This window comes from Mobula hypostoma, chromosome X1, assembly GCF_963921235.1.
Source record: "Mobula hypostoma chromosome X1, sMobHyp1.1, whole genome shotgun sequence".
NCBI classification, from domain to species: domain Eukaryota; kingdom Metazoa; phylum Chordata; class Chondrichthyes; order Myliobatiformes; family Myliobatidae; genus Mobula; species Mobula hypostoma.
Genome location: NC_086128.1, coordinates 66,282,553 through 66,300,052, shown reverse-complemented (window position 1 = coordinate 66,300,052; position 17,500 = coordinate 66,282,553). Strand labels below are relative to the sequence as shown.

Sequence of the window (17,500 nt, the reverse complement as noted above, 5' to 3'; positions counted from 1 at the left end):
CAAATCTAATCTTTATCGGAACTTCGCTGCTGCACTTTTTTCCAGGATGAGGGAGCACATCATTCCCGTCCCAGCCACTCCGCGGCGGCTCCCTGTCTCTTGCTGAATTGATTGTAAAGTTCTCCTTCCTGTTTTTAAAACCCTTAAGAGTCCGGGACTGGAGTACATCACAGAATCACCTTCCTTTTATAACCCTGCTCGAGCTCTCAGGTCTTTTTCCGTCGGCCTCTTAAATTTTAAACCATATTCTCCCTCAACAGATCATTGGAAGGTCTGGGTTTTTTGTTTCGAACTACGCCCCCAAACTGTGGAATTCAATCCCTAAGACTACAAGGGATGCAAATTCAGCTGACACTTTTAAAAGCCAGCTCGAAATCAAACGGTGCATTGGCCTTCAAAAATGGGGGGATTGAGTTTGGAGCCGAGAGGACCCTGGTCAGACCCCACTTGGAGTACTGTGCTCAGTTCTGGTCGCCTCACTACAGGAAGGATGTGGAAACCATAGAAAGGGTGCAGAGGAGATTTACAAGGATGCTGCCTGGATTGGGGGGCATGCCTTATGAGAACAGATTGAGTGAACTTGGCCTTTTCTCCTTGGAGCGACGGAGGATGAGAGGTGACCTGATAGAGGTGTATAAGATGATGAGAGGCATTGATTGTGTGGATAGTCAAAGGCTTTTTCCCAGGACTGAAATGGTTGCCACAGGAAGACACAGGTTTAAGGTGCTGGGGAGCAGGTGCAGAGGAGATGTCAGGGGTAAGTTTTTTACTCAGAGCGTGGTGAGTGCGTGGAATGGGCTGCCGGCAATGATAGTGGAGGCAGATACGATAGGGATCCAAGGGGACGTTGCTTTGTGGATCCAGAACTGGCTTGCCCACAGAAGGCAAAGAGTGGTTGTAGACGGGTCATATTCTGCAAGGAGGTCAGTGACCAGTCGTGTGCCTCAGGGATATGTTCTGGGACCCCGACTCTTTGTGATTTTTATAAATGACCTGGATGAGGAAGTGGAGGGATGGGTTAGTAAATTTGCTGATAACACAAAGATTGGGGGTGTTGTGGATAGTGTGGGGGGCTGTCAGAGGTTACAGTGGGACATTGATTGGATGCAAAACTGGGCTGAGAAGTGGCAGATGGAGTTCAATCCAGATAAGTGTGAGGTGGTTCATTTTGGTAGGTCAAATATGATGGCAGAATATAGTATTAATGATAAAACTCTTGAGGATCAGAGGGATTTTGGGGTCCGAGTCCATAGGACACTCAAAGCTGCTACGCATGTTGACTCTGTGGTTAAGAAAGCATACGGTGTATTGGCCTTCATCAATCGTGGGATTGAGTTTAAGAGCTGAGAGTCAATGTTGCAGCTATATAGGACCCTGGTCAGACCCCACTTGGAGTTCTGTGCTCAGTTCTGGTCACCTCACTACAGGAAGGACGTGGAAACCATAGAAAGGGTGCAGAGGAGATTTACAAGGATGCTGCCTGGATTGGGGAGCATGCCTTATGGGAAATCAGTGAACTCGGCCTTTTCTCCTGGGAGCGACGGAGGATGAGAGGTGACCTGATAGAGGTGTACAAGATGATGAGAGGCATTGATCGTGTGGATAGTCAGAGGCTTTTTCCCAGGGCTGAAATGGCTAGCACAAGAGGGCACAGTTTTAAGGTGCTGGGGAGTAGGTACAGAGGAGATGTTTTTTTTACGCAGAGAGTGGTGAGTGCGTGGAATGGGCTGCTGGTGACGGTGATGGAGGCGGAAACGACAGGGTCTTTTAAGAGAGTCCTGGACAGAAATATGGAGCTAAGAAAATTAGAGGGCTATTATGGGTAACCCTAGTAATTTCTAAGGTCAGGACATGTTCGGCACAGCTTTGTGGGCCGAAGGGCCTGTATGGTGCTGTAGGTTTTCTATAGAAATCGATTTATTTAACCTTGTTTTTAAACCAACATCTTTTTGTCTAACCCTAACCCTAATCTCTCTCTTGAAGGAATAACCCGTCACTTTTAAGATTAAAGATTAGCTTTACTCGTCACATGCATATTGAAGTTTACGGTGAAATGAGTCGTTTGCAGCGACCGGCGCTGTCCGAGGATGTCCGGGGAGGTGGGCAGGGGGGACGCAAGTGCCACGGCGCCTCCAATCCCAACATAGCTCGATGCCCACGATTCTCTAACCCTAACCCTTTGGGACTTGGGTGGAAACCTTCATGGTCACGGGGAGATCAGACAAACTTCCTACAGGCGACGGGGGGGGGGGGGAGGAGACTGAACCCCGATTGTCGGCGCTGTAAAGCGTTACGCTCCCGTGCTGGCCCCCCTTCCCCCAAGCAGTTCCGCAGGTTATGTGACCCTCACCAACCACCCCCACCCACCCAGTCTCTGCTCACCTGGTTATTCAAGAACCCGATTCTCAGGATATTCTCCAGATTCTGGACCCCTTCCGACATTCGGAGGTCCCCGAGCGAGTCCCCGAGGAGGATGATGTTGCTGCAGCCCGTCCGGTGCCGGAAGTAGTCGGTGTCCTGCAGGACTGCTCCTCCTTTGTTGTAAATGTGGATCAGATCGCCTTTGAAGCCTCTCAGGTAGCCCTGTGCGGGACAGAAACCAGCGCCTGACCACACCGGGGAACAAGAAGGGTCGCCCCCCACCCCGGCCCACCACCGCCACCGGGCCTTCCAAATCCCGGGACGCCGCGCTCGTTTCTCACGCGATCTGGGAAGGTGGGAAAAAACACGATCCCTGGAGCGTGGGGCTGCCCCCTCTCGCACTCCTCAGCCAGGCCGCCCGACCCTCATTCCGAACGCCTCTCGGACCACCTCTCCCCGAAGCCGTCCACGTCACGCGGAATAAAGTCACTGCCGCTCCGTCATTGCCCCCCTCCCGACTGGGACTAGCGGGGAGGCAGCGGGACACTAGTTCAGCGCCAGCGGCCCCGGTTCGATTCCCGCCACGCCGCCTCTGAGGACCCTGCGCGCTCTCCCGACGCGAACGCCTTGGCTTTCCACCGGGCGCACGGGGTTTCGAAATTAAAAGCACATTTATTACCGGAGCCTATACACAGCCTTTTGAGATTCGTCTCCTTACATCAGCCAAGAAACAAAGAAACCCAATTTTAATTAAAAAGATACATTTCCTCCTACATTCGTAAACTGTCATATGTTGAAAGATTGGAGCGACTGGGCTTGTATACACTGGAATTTAGAAGGATGAGAGGGGATCTGATTGAAACATATGAGAGTATTAAGGGATTGGACACACTGGAGGCAGGAATCATGTTCCCGATGTTGGGGGGAGTTCAGAACCAGAGGCCACAGTTTAAAGATAAGGGGTAGGCCATTTAGAACGAAGTTGAGGAATAACTTTTTCACTCAGAGAGTGGTGGATATATGGAATGCTCTGCCCCAGAAGGCTGCGGAGGCCAAGTCTCTGGATGCTTTCAAGAAAGAAATGGATAGAGCTCTTAATGATAGCGGAATCAAAGGTTATGGGGATAAGGCAGGAACTGGATACTGATTGTGAATGATCAGCCATGATCACAGTGAATGGCGGTGCTGGCTCGAAGGGCCGAATGGCCTACTCCTGCACCTATTGTCTATTGTCTATTAATTAACCACTCGGTGTAATTGGGTTATTGGGCCGAGAGCGCCTGTTACTGTGATGTCTCTCCTCATAAAAAAAACTAAATTAAATTAAAACTATGCCCTCGTCTTAAAGCAACACACATCAAAGTTGCTGGTGAACGCAGCATCTCTAGGAAGAGGTACAGTCGACGTTTCAGGCCGAGATCCTTCGTCAGGACTAACTGAAGGAAGAGTGGTCTTAAACTTCTCTAGCCCAGGCTACAGACTGTGACCTGCACCCCTCCTATTTTTAATGCCCCCTCTCTCGGGGAGCATCGCCTTCCTGGTGCTGGAGGGACTTGTGAGTTCCACGGAACCCAGGAGCGATACCACGGCCGGCCGGCGCCCTGCTCCCGGAAAGGGTCACCCGCCCCAGACCGTCTCGCACTCCGTGCCGCTGGACCCCCGAGCCCGACCTGTCCAGCGCCGGGCGGTGGCTGCCCGTGAATCAGCCTCCTCGCGTCCAATAAAGTCAGGCACGGGACGTTCCCCGTTCAGGGAAGGGAAACCTGGATTCAGCCCCGTGGGGATCAGCAGGTGGCAAAATGGCGACCCTGAAGGTCAACTTGCGGGCGGAGGCAAAGGCGATGCTGGCATTCATTTCGAGAGCATTAAGAGTATAAGAGCAAGGATGTAATGCTGAGGCTTGGTAAGGCACTGGTGAGAACTCACTTGGAGTGTTGTGAGCAGTTTTAAGCCCCTTATCCAAGAAAGGATGGGCTGACATTGGACAGGGTCCAGAGGAGCCACGGGAATGAGAGGCTTGTCGTATGAGGAAAGATTGATGGCTCTAGACCTGTACCCAATGAGAGGAGATCTCACTGAAACCTACTGGGGGTTGAAAGGTCTCAAAACAGTGGATGTGGAGAGGATGTTTCCTATCGTGGGGGGACTCTAGAACCAGAGGACACAGTTAGAGTGGATGTGGAGAGCATGTTTCCTATAATGGGGGAGTCTAGGACCAGAGGACACAGATAGAGTGGATGTGGAGAGGATGTTTCCTATAGTGGGGCAGTCTAGGACCAGAGGACACAGATAGAGTGGATGTGGAGAGGACATTTTCTGTAGTGGGGGAGTCTAGGACCAGAGGGCACAGATAGAGTGGATGTGCAAAAGATGTTTCCTATAGTGGAAACACATATATATATTCCTCCCTCCTCATCCTTTCCCTCTTCCACTCCCTCCTCACCCACCCCTCCTACCCCCTCACCTGGTCTCAACTGCCACCTGCCTGTACTCCTCCCGTTTCCAGAGACACCTGGATCCCTCAACACCAACGTGACCCAATCGTTCACCCTTGCTCACACCCACGGGAGGTGGGGGGGGTCACGCTCCAATGTCCACATTCTGGACAGAATTAGCGGCGAGAACTATAAACTGACTGCTGTCTGGATCACCGTGTGGAGGCGGGGGGGTGAGGGGGACAAAGTACAGTCTGACCACGGTCTGGGTCACCGTGTTGGGAGGGGGGTGAAGGGGACAAAGTACAGACTGACCACGGTCTGGGTCACCGTGTGGGGGGGGAACGGGACAAGGTACAGACTGACCACGGTCTGGGTCACCGTGTGGGGGGATAGGCGGAATGGGACAAAGTACAGACTGACCACGGTCTGGGTCACCGGGTGCGGGGGGATGGCACAAAGTACAGACTGACCACGGTCTGGGTCACCGTGTTGGGGGGGGGTGAAGGGGGCAAAGTACAGACTGACCACGGTCTGGGTCACCGTGTGGGGGGGGGAACGGGACAAGGTACAGACTGACCACGGTCTGGGTCACCGTGTGGAGGGATAGGCGGAATGGGACAAAGTACAGACTGACCACGGTCTGGGTCACCGTTGGGGGGGGGACGGGACAAAGTACAGACTGACCAAGGTCTGGGTCACCGTTGGGGGGGGAGGGGGACAAAGTACAGACTGACCACGGTCTGGGTCACCGTGTGGGGGGGGAAACGGGACAAAATACAGACTGACTACAGTCTGGGTCACCGTGTGCGGGGAGGGAAAAAGTACAGACTGACCACGGTCTGGGTCACCGTGGGGGGGGGAGGGGGACAAAGTACAGACTGACCACGGTCTGGGTCACCGTGTGGGGGGGGGAATGGGACAAAGTACAGACTGACCACGGTCTGGGTCACCGTGTGAGGGGGTGAGGGGGACAAAGTACAGTCTGACCAAGGTCTGGGTCACCGTGTTGGGGGGGGTGGTGTGAAGGGGGACAAAGTACAAACTGACCGCGGTCTGGGTCACCGGGTGGGAGGGGAGGGGGATAAAGTACACACTGACCACGGTCTGGGTCACCGTGTGAGGGGGTGAGGGGGACAAAGTACAGTCTGACCAAGGTCTGGGTCACCGTGTGGGGGGGGGGAAACGGGACAAAGTACAGACTGACCACGGTCTGGGTCACCGTATGCGGTGGGGGGGGACAAAGTACAGACTGACTACGGTCTGGGTCACCGTGCGGGGGGGGGGACAAAGTACAGACTGACCACGGTCTGGGTCACCGTGTGCGGGGGTGCGGGGGGGGACAAAGTACAGACTGACTACGGTCTGGGTCACCGTGTTGGGGGGGGTGGTGTGAAGGGGGACAAAGTACAAACTGACCGCGGTCTGGGTCACCGGGTGGGAGGGGAGGGGTTTAAAGTACACACTGACCACGGTCTGGGTCACCGTGTGAGGGGGTGAGGGGGACAAAGTACAGTCTGACCAAGGTCTGGGTCACCGTGTTGGGGGGGGTGGTGTGAAGGGGACAAAGTACAGACTGACTAAGGTCTGGGTCACCGTGTGTGAGGGGGTGAGGGGGCAAAGTACAGACTGACCATGGTCTGGGTCACTGTGTGGGGTGGGGTGAGGGGGACAAAGTACAAACTGACCACGGTCTGGGTCACCGTGGGGTGGGGGGACGGGACTGACCGAGGTCTGGGTCACCGTGTGGGGGGGGAGGGGGACAAAGTACAGACTGACCACAGTCTGGGTCACCGTGTGGGCGGGGGGGACGGGATAAAGTACAGTCTGACCACGGTCTGGGTCACCAAATGGTGGTGGGAGGGGTGAACAGGACAAAGTACAGACTGACCAAGGTCTGGGTCACCGTTGGGGGGGGAGGGGGACAAAGTACAGACTGACCACGGTCTGGGTCACCGTGTGGGGGGGAACGGGACAAAATACAGACTGACCACAGTCTGGGTCACCGTGTGCGGGGAGGGAAAAAGTACAGACTGACCACGGTCTGGGTCACCGTGGGGGGGGGAGGGGGACAAAGTACAGACTGACCACGGTCTGGGTCACCGTGTGGGGGGGGGGAATGGGACAAAGTACAGACTGACCACGGTCTGGGTCACCGTGTGAGGGGGTGAGGGGGACAAAGTACAGTCTGACCAAGGTCTGGGTCACCGTGTTGGGGGGGGTGGTGTGAAGGGGGACAAAGTACAAACTGACCGCGGTCTGGGTCACCGGGTGGGAGGGGAGGGGGATAAAGTACACACTGACCACGGTCTGGGTCACCGTGTGAGGGGGTGAGGGGGACAAAGTACAGTCTGACCAAGGTCTGGGTCACCGTGTGGGGGGGGGGAACGGGACAAAGTACAGACTGACCACGGTCTAGGTCACCGTGTGCGGGGGGGGGGGACAAAGTACAGACTGACTATGGTCTGGGTCACCGTGCGGGGGGGGGGACAAAGTACAGACTGACCACGGTCTGGGTCACCGTGTGCGGGGGGGGACAAAGTACAGACTGACTACGGTCTGGGTCACCGTGTTGGGGGGGGTGGTGTGAAGGGGGACAAAGTACAAACTGACCGCGGTCTGGGTCACCGGGTGGGAGGGGAGGGGGTTAAAGTACACACTGACCACGGTCTGGGTCACCGTGTGAGGGGGTGAGGGGGACAAAGTACAGTCTGACCAAGGTCTGGGTCACCGTGTTGGGGGGGGTGGTGTGAAGGGGACAAAGTACAGACTGACTAAGGTCTGGGTCACCGTGTGTGAGGGGGTGAGGGGGCAAAGTACAGACTGACCATGGTCTGGGTCACTGTGTGGGGTGGGGTGAGGGGGACAAAGTACAAACTGACCACGGTCTGGGTCACCGTGGGGTGGGGGGACGGGACTGACCGAGGTCTGGGTCACCGTGTGGGGGGGGAGGGGGACAAAGTACAGACTGACCACAGTCTGGGTCACCGTGTGGGCGGGGGGGACGGGACAAAGTACAGTCTGACCACGGTCTGGGTCACCGTTTGGGTGTGGTGGTGAGGGGGACAAAGTACAGACTGACCACGGTCTGGGTCACCAAATGGTGGTGGGGGGGGGGTGAACAGGACAAAGTACAGACTGACCATGGCACTCGACAAAGCAGTTTCCCCCACCCCCACCAACAACCCCCCCCCCCAATTTACGACAGGTCTCACCAATGTTGAGCGGGGGGGGACACATCGGGAGCCACCGGACAGTCGTCAGCAGATTCGCAGGTGGCGTTGCTGGAAGGACCATTTAGTGGTGGGCAAGGGAGGAGATGTAAGGGCAGAGGTAACCCTTTGTCCACTTGCAGGGGATAGGGGCCCAGGAGCGGGGTATGTGGATTTTTTCTCCTGTAACTAGAGAGCGATTCTCATCGCGACTGTCGAGGAGGACGCGGACCGAACGGGAAGTATGATTAAAGGTGAGTTTCCGCCAGCAGCCCTCACCGCTGTGGTCCTTGTGGTGGTCGGTTTGCACTCACGCTGTCATCGAAGTCCATGAAATTAGAAACCACGGTGACGTTCTGGTAGTAGATGTCAGCCTGCCGAATTATTTCCTCCAGGACGTCGCCCAGGCCGGCGGAGAAAATGAAGACGGGGACTTTGCACTTGTGGAGTTGTTGGAAGAAGATCTCGTACCCTTCCCTGCAAGAGAATGGGGCGGTGTCACAGTCTGCGGGGGTGTGGCGGGGGAGGGGGTGGAGATACGCCCCAGATCCAGCCCCAGATCCCGGCAGAGAAACACAAGGATGGGACTGGACTGCACCCCATCACGATCTCCGCGTTCCTGCCACCTGGGGCTCACCGGTCATCACCTCCGAGTCGGTCTCTGAGCACCAACTCCCTCAGTTAGTGCCCTGACCTCATCCCTTTCCCTAAACCCTAACCCAACCCCATAACTCCCCAGGACAGCTATTACCCACCCTCCAACCATCAGGCTCCTGAACCATGACTTCACTCACCCCATCACTGAACCGTTCCCACAACCAAAGGACTCGCTTTCAAGGACTCTTCATCTCATGTTCTCGATATTTATTGCTTATTTATTTATTAATACTGTAAATATTTGAGGACATTTTTTCTCAGCTCGAGCTGGTCAAACCTGAGGGATGGGCATAGCCAATCACACTCATCCCTCAATCGCTCTGAACTTTCGGACTAATCCAGTGGTGTTTAGTATTGTGGCTTTCCGAAGATTTACTGTGCCACCCGAATTGTTTAATGATATTGTGTAGTGCCTTTGGAATGACACCAGTTGTAGATATTACTGCTGCGACAATGTTCATATTCCATAGTCTTTCAATTTCCTCTTTTCATTCAGCACATTTCTGGTGCTTTTCACTTTTTTGTAAGCTATATGTGTTTGGAATCGGTATGTCTATTCAATAGGTTGTTCTTGCTAGTTTACCCTGTAAGATCTTATATCCAGATGGTTATTACGAGATCTCGCAATGGCCACCCATTTTAATTCCACTTCCCACTCCCATTCCAACATGTCAGCCCATGGCCTCCTCTACTGTCGTGACGAGGCCACACTCAGGTTGGAGGGCTAACACCTTGGGCAGCCTCCAACCTGATGGCATGAACATGGATTTCTCGAACTTCTGCTAATGCCCACAAAATAATGAATCTCAGGGTTGTATACATCGACATTTACGTACTTCGATAATACTGTACTAATGTAGGTCTTTCGTAACAGTGAGGTTTCGTAAAGCGAACATTCAAAAAGCGGGGGACACCTGTAAATATACTTTCACCCTTCACCATTCCCCATCTCTCCTTTCCCTCCCTCCCCATATCACTTTGCCTGCCCATCACTTCCTTCTGGTGCTCCCCCTCCCGCCTTTTCATTCTTCCATGGCCTTCTGTCCTCTCCTATCAGACTCTGCCCTTCTCCAGCCCTGTACCTCTTTCACCAATCAACTTCCCAGCTCTTTACTTCACCCTGTCCCCTCCCGGTTTCACCTGTCATGTTGTGTTTCTCTCGAGAAGAACGCTAACGTTACGTTTGCCTCCATTACCACTTAGCCAAGTTGCACCGGGGACGGGACGCGCGGGGGCCACCTGCTCCGTTACCTCAGCTCTACGCCCGACTCCCGCACAATCTCCAGCAGCTTTTCCTTCCTGATCTTCTGTTCCACCAGCAGGTTGTGGGTCGTGGTCCACCTGCCAAGGGAAGGAGGAGCTTAGTTACCTGCCGGTCATCCCCGACCCCCCCCCCCAGCTCCTGGCCCCCGCTGCCAGGTGGACGGGGAGAGCCACCCCACCTGCTCGTGCACATCCCCATTCACCGGCCAAAAAGATTTATTTTTCTCGCTTGTCAGGAGGAGAGTCGTGGGGGGGTGGTGGGTGGCCAAGATTACAACTCTCTGCTCGCCTCGTGAAAGCTGTCGACTTTGCGGACAGCTGTACAATCGTAGAGAGGAAAAGAAACCGTGAATTGGGTTCAGTGTCCATTCAGAAATCGGATGGCAGAGGGGAAGAAGCTGTTCCTGAATCGTTGAGTGTGTGTCTTCAGGCTCCTGTACCTCCTCCCTGATGGCAGAGGGGAAGAAGCTGTTCCTGAATCGTTGAGTGTGTGTCTTCAGGCTCCTGTACCTCCTCCCTGATGGCAGAGGGGAAGAAGCTGTTCCTGAATTGTTGAGTGTGTGTCTTCAGGCTCCTGTACCTCCTCCCTGATGGCGGAGGGGAAGAAGCTGTTCCTGAATCGTTGAGTGTGTGTCTTCAGGCTCCTGTACCTCCTCCCTGATGGTAGCAATGAGAAGAGGGCACGTCCTGGCTGGTGGGGGTCCTTAATGATGGACGCTGCCTTTTTGAAGCATCGCCCCTTGAAGACGTCCAGGATGCTGGAGAGGCCGGTGCCCGTGATGGAGCTGACTGAGTTCACAACTTTCTGCAGTTTACCTCAGTCCTGTGTAGTGACACCCCCCCCCCCACCCCACACCAGATGGTGATGCAGCCAAAAGACAGGCCTGGTCCCTAGGCTGAGGTTCTAAACCGGAGAAAGGCCAATTTTGACGGTATCAGAAAGGAACTGTCACGTGTGGATTGGGGCAGCCTGTTTTCTGGCAAAGGAGTACTTGGTAAGTGGGAGGCCTTCAGGAGTGTAATTTTGTACGTGCCTGTCAGAATAAAAGGTGACGATAACAAGAGCAGGGAACCTTGGTTTTCAAAAGATAATGAGGCCCTGGTTAAGAGAAAAAGAGAAGCTGCATAGAAGGTATGGACAAGTGGGAACAAATGAGGTGTTTAGAGAATACAAGAAATGCAAGAGAACACTTAAGAAATAAATCAGGAGGTCTAGACACTAGAATACTACAGCACAGTACAGGCCCTTCGGCCCTTGATGTTGTTTCGGCCCATATATTCCTTTAAAAAAAGTACTAAACCTACACTACCCTGTAATCCTCTATTTTTCCTTCATCCATGTGCCTGTCCAAGAGGTTCTTAAATACCCCTCATGTTTTAGCCTCCACCACCATCCCTGGCAAGTCATTCCAGGCACCCACAACCCTTTGTGTAAAAAACTTACCCCTGATGTCTCCCCTAAACTTCCCTCCCATAACTTTGTACATACGCCCTCTGGTGTTTGCTATTCATGCCCTGGGAAACAGGTACTGGCTATCCACCCTATCTATGCCTCTCATAATCTTGTAGACCTCTATCAAGTCCCCTCTCATCCTTCTACGCTCCAAAGAGAAAAGTCCCAGCTCTGCTAACCTTGCCTCATAAAACTTGTTTTCCAATCCAGGCAACATCCTGGTAAATCTCCTCTGCATCCTCTCCATAGCTTCCACATCCTTCCTATAATGAGGTGACCAGAACTGAACACAATACTCTAAGTGTGGTCTCACCAGAGATTTGTAGAGTTGCAACATGACCTCTCTACTCTTGAACTCAATCCCCCTATTAATGAAGCCTAGCATCCCATAGGCCTTCTTAACTATCCTATCAACCTGTGCAGCGACCTTGAGGGATGTATGGATTTGAACCCCAAGGTCCCTCTGTTCATCCACATGCTTAAGTAACCGACCATTAACCCTGTACTCAGCCTTCTGGCTTGTCCTTCCAAAGTGCATCACCTCACACTTATCCGGATTGAACTCCATCCACCACTTTTCTGCCCAACTCTGCATCCTGTCTATATCCTCTTGTAACCTTCGACAATCTACAGCTCCATCCACAACTCCTCCAATCTTTGTGTTATCCGCAAACTTATTCATCCTTCCACCTCTTCATCCAGGTCATTTATAAAAATCACAAAGAGCAGGGGTCCCAGGACAGATCCTTGCGACACTCCACCAGTCACCGACCTCCAGGCAGAATACTTTCCTTCCACTGCAACCCTCTGCTTTCATAGTCATAGCCCGAGTGAAATTGGTTTTCGTTACAGTTGCACCATAAATAATTAAATAGTAATAAAACCATAAATAATTAAATAGTAACACGTAAATTATGCCAGGAAATAAGTCCAGGACCAGCCTATCGGCTCAGGGTGTCTGACCCTCCAAGGGAGGAGTTGTAAAGTTTGATGGCCACAGGCAGGAATGACTTCCTATGACGCTCTGTGCTGCATCTCGGTGGAATGAGTCTCTGGCTGAATGTACTCTTGTGCCCACCCAGTCCATTATGTAGTGGATGGGAGACATTGTCCAAGATGGCATGCAACTTGGACAGCATCCTCTTTTCAGACACCACCGTCAGAGAGTCCAGTTCCATCCCCACAACATCACTGGCCTTACGAATGAGTTTCTTGATTCTGTTAGTGTCTGCTACCCTCAGCCTGCTGCCCCAGCACACAACATGATCGCACTGGCCACCACAGACTCGTAGAACATCCTCAGCATCGTTCTTCCTGTAAGCCAATTTTTTTGTCCAAACAGCCAAGGTTCCACTGATCCCATGCCTCACTTTCCGGATGAGTCTCTCATGGGGGACCTTGTCAAATGCCTTGCTAAGATCCATGTAGACCACATGGCTAAAAGAAGGCACGAGGTAGCTCTCGCAGACCAGGCGAAGGAGAATCCTAAGGAATTCTATAGATATGTTCAGAGCAAGAGGATTGCGAGGGACAAAACTGGTCCTCTGGAAGACCAGGATGGTAATCCACGTGCGGAGCCAAAACAGGTGGGGGAGATCTGAAATGAACTCTTTGCATCCCCATTTACTCGGAAGACGGACACAGAGTCGAAAGAAGAGAGGAAAAGTGGCATCAATTCATGGACCCTGTAGAGGAGGAGGTGTTTGCTGTCCTGAGGCAAACCAAGGTGAATAAATCCCCAGGGCCTGACAAGGTGTTCTCTCGGACCCTGCAGGAGGCAGGTGCAGAAATTGCCAGGGCCCCAGCAGAGATATTTAAAACATCCTCATCCACCGGAGATGTACCAGAGCCAACGGAGTTCCGCTGTTCAACAAAAGCTCTAAAGATAAACCAGGAAATTGTAGGCCAGTGAGTCTGACATCAGTTACGGGAAGGTTATTGGAAGGTATTCTCAGGGACTGGGTATACAAGTACTTGGATAGACAGGGACTGATTAAAGGTGGGTTTGTGGATGGTAGGTCAAGTTTAACCAAACTTGCAGAGTTTTTTGAGGAAGTTACCAGAAAAGTGGATCAAGGCAAGACTGTGGATGTTGTCTCCCTGGACTTTAGTAAGGCATTTGACAAGGTCCAGCATGGGAGACTGGTCAAGAAGATTCAGTCACTGGGCATTCAGGATGAGGTAGTAAATTGGATTAGACATTGGCTTTACGGGAGAAGCCAGAGAGCGGTAGTAGATGGTTGCCTCTCTGACTGGAGACCTGTGACTCATGGTGTGCTGCAGGGACCTGTGCTGGCTCCATTGTCGTTTGTCATCTGTATTGGATGATTTGGATGATAACGTGGTTAACTGGATGAGCAAGTTTGCAGATGACACCAAAACTGGGGAAGTAGTGGACAGTGAGGAAGGCTATTCTGGCTTGCAGCGCAATCTGGACCAGCTGGAAAAGTGGGCTGAAAAACAGGAGATGGAATTTAACGCAGACAAGTGCGAGGTGTGGCACTTCAGTAGGACCGACCAGGGTAGGTCTTACACAATGAACGGTAGGGCACTGAGGAGAGCACTAGAACAAAGGGATCTGGGAATACAGGTACATAATTCCTTGAAAATGGCATCACAGGTAGATAGGGGCGTAGAGAAAGCTTTTGGTGCATTGGCCTTCATAAATCAAAGTATTGAGTACAGGAGATGGGATGTTCTGTAGAAGTTGTATAAGATGTTGGTGAGGCCTAATTTGGAGTATTGTGTGCAATTTTGGTCACCTACCTGCAGGACAGATGTAAACAAGTTTGAAAAGGTACAGAGAAATTTTAGAAGGATGTTGCCGGGTCTGGAAGACCCAAGTTACAGGGAAAGATTAAGTAGGTTAGGACTGTATTCTTTAGAACACAGAAGATTGAGAGGAGATTTGATAAAGATATACAAAATAAGGCAAATACAAGCAGGCTTTTTCTACTGAGGTTGGGTGGGACTATAACCAGAGGTCATGGGTTAAGGGTGAAAGGTGAGGTTTAAGGGAACATGAGGGGAAACTTCTTCACTCAGAGGTTCATGAGAGTGTGGAATGAGCTGCCAGTGCAAGTGGAGCACGCGATGTCAAGTTCAATGTTTAAGAGGAGTTTGGATGGGTACATGGGTGGTAGAGGTATGGAGGGCTACGGTCCAGGTACAGGTCATAGGACCATAAGACAATTGCGCAGAATCAGGCCATTCAGCCCATCGAGTCTGCTCCGCCATTTCATCATGGCTGATCCCGGATTCCACTTAACCCCATGCGCCTGCCCTCTCTCCATATCCCTTGACACCCTGACCAATCAGGAATCTATCAACTTCTGCTTCAAGTATACCCACTGACTTGGCCTCCACCACAGTCTGTGGCAGAGCATTCCACAGATTTAATACTCTGGCTAAAAAAAATTCCTCCTTACTTCTATTCTAAAAGGACACCCTTCATATTTGAGGCTGTGCCCTCCAGTTCTGGATACCCCCACCAGAGGAAGCACCCTTTCCACATCCACTCTGTCTGTGCCCTCTGGTCCTAGACTCCCCCACTGTACGAAACATCCTCTCCACATCCACTATATCTGTGTCCTCTGGCCCTAGACTTCCCCCACTATAGAGAACATCCTCTCCACGTCCACTCTATCTGTGCCCTCTGGTCCGAGACTCCTCCACTATAGGAAACATCCTCTCCACATCCACTCTATCTGTGCCCTCTGGTCCTAGACTCCCCCACTATAGGAAACATCCTCTCCACATCCACTCTATCCATTCCCTCTGGTCCTAGACTCCGCCACTAAAGGGAACATCCTCTCCACATCCAACCTATCTAGTCCTTTCAACATTTGGTAGTTTTCAACAAGATCTCCCTGCATTTTTCTAAATTCCAGTTAGTCGAGGGCCAAAGCTGCCAGACACTCCTCATATGTTAACCGCTTCATCCCCGGAATCATCCTCGTGAACCTCTGGAAGTATTGCATGGGGACTTCTAAGCAATAGCACTCACTCCTGCTCCTGGACACTCACAGACCTCTGGCACACTGCTAGTGTCTTCCACAGTGAAGACTGATGCAAACTACCCATTAAGTTCATCTGCCATTTCTTTGTCCCCCATTACTACCTCACCAGCATCATTTCCCAGTGGTCCAATATCAACTCTCACCTCCCTTTTATTCTTTATGTAACTTTAAACATTTTAGTATCTACTTTATATCATTGGCTAATTTGCCCTCGTATTTCATCTTTTCCCTTCTTCTGTCTTTTTTAGTTGCCTTTTGTTGGATTTTAAAAGCTTCCCAATCATCCAACCTCCCACTCACTTTTGCTACCTTATATGCCCTTTTCTTAGCTTTTATGCAGTCCTTAACTTCCTTTGTCAGCCACGGTTGCCTACCCCTGGCATATGAGAACAATCTCTTCTGTGGGACATATCTATCCTGCGCCTTGTGAATTATTCCCATAAACTTCAGCCAACTCTGCTCTGCCATCATCCTCACCAGTATCCTCCACCTGGGCAAGTTCCTCTCTCATGCCTCTGTAATTCCCTTTATTCCATTGTGATACTCTTACATGCAAGTTATGCTCTCCCTCTCAAAGTGCAGTATGAATTCAATCATATTATGATCACTGACTCCTAAAGGTTCCTCTACATTAAGCTCCCTTATAAGATCTGGGTTATTACACAACACCCAATCTAAGATAGCCTTTCCCCGAGTAGGCTCAAACACAAGCTGCTCTAAAAAGCCATCTCATAGGCATCCAACAAATTCCCTGTCCTGCGATCCGACACCAACCTGATCTTCCCAATCCCCTTGCATATTAAAGTCCCCCATTACAATTGTGTCATTACCCTTATTACATGCCCTTCCCATCTCCCTTTGCAATCTCAACCCCACATCTCGGCTACTATTTGGAGGCCAATATCTGATTCCCATAATGTGTTTTTCCTTCACCCCTGCAGTTTCTCAACTCCACCCTCAAAGATCCGACCTTCTCTAACCCAATGTCACCTCTATCTAAAGATGCAATTCCATCTCTTACCAACAGAGCCGCACCCTGTGCCTTCCTGTCTGTCCTTTCATAGAAATATAGAAAACCTACAGCACAATACAGGTCCTTCGGCCCACAAAGTTGTGCCGAACATGTCCCTCCCAAAGAAATTACTCGCCTTCCCCATATTCCTCTATTTTTCTAAGCTCCATGTATCCATTCAGGAGTCTCTTAAAAAACCTTATCGTTTCCGCCTCCACCACCGTCACCAGCAGCCCATTCCACGCACTCACCACTCTGTGTAAAAAAAAATACTTACCCCTGATATCCCCTCTGTACCTACTTCCAAGCACCTTAAAACTGTACCCTCTTGTGCTAGCCATTTCAGCCCTGGGAAAAGTCCTCTGACTATCCACATGATCAATGCCTCTCATCATCTTGTACACCTCAATCAGGTCACCTCTCATCCTCCGTCGCTCCAAGGATAAAGGGCCAAGTTCCTCTCACCTTCAATGCGTGCCCTCTAGTGTTAGACATCTCAACCCTGGGAAACAGATACTCTCTGTCCACTCTATCTATGCCTCTCATAATCTTATAAACCTCCCTCAGATCTCCCGTCAGTCTCCGATAATCCAGAGAAAACAACCCAAGTTTGTCCAATCTCATTATAGCCCACGCTCTCTAATCTAGGCAGCATCCTGGCGAACCTCTTCTGCGCCCTCCCCAAAACCCCGACCTTCTTCCTCTAGTGAGGGCCAACCAGAACCAGAATACTCCAGATGCGGCCCAGCTAGAGCCAAGTTGCAATATAACCTCCTGACTTCTGAACTCAATTCCTCGACGAACCAAGGCAGGCTCGCCATGTGCCTTCTAACCTACCCTATACACAAACCAATCCTCACAGAGGGATCAGAAGGGGAGAGAGCGAACAGTTTCAAATTCCTGGGTGTCAAGATCACTGAGGAGCTAACCTGGTCCCAACATATCGATGTAGTCATAAGGAAAGCAAGACAGTGGTTACACTTCATTAGGAGTTTGAAGTGATTTGGTATGTCAACTAATACACTCAAAAACTTCTATAGATGCACCGTGGAGAGCATTCTGACAGGCTGCATCACTGGCTGGTATGG

General features: G+C 51.5%; 1 protein-coding gene across 1 annotated transcript in view; it reads right to left on the bottom strand.

Moving 5' to 3' along the window:
- The window catches only part of LOC134340651 (cytosolic 5'-nucleotidase 3-like), an 83,663-nt gene that overhangs the window by 8,971 nt on the left and 57,192 nt on the right, over nt 1–17,500 (bottom strand). The window contains exons 6-8 of the mRNA XM_063038106.1: nt 9,917–10,006; nt 8,323–8,485; nt 2,383–2,583 (exon numbers count right to left, since the gene is read on the bottom strand). Of these exons, the coding sequence (XP_062894176.1) occupies nt 2,383–2,583; nt 8,323–8,485; nt 9,917–10,006 (454 nt within the window). The remainder of the gene's footprint in view (nt 1–2,382; nt 2,584–8,322; nt 8,486–9,916; nt 10,007–17,500) is intronic.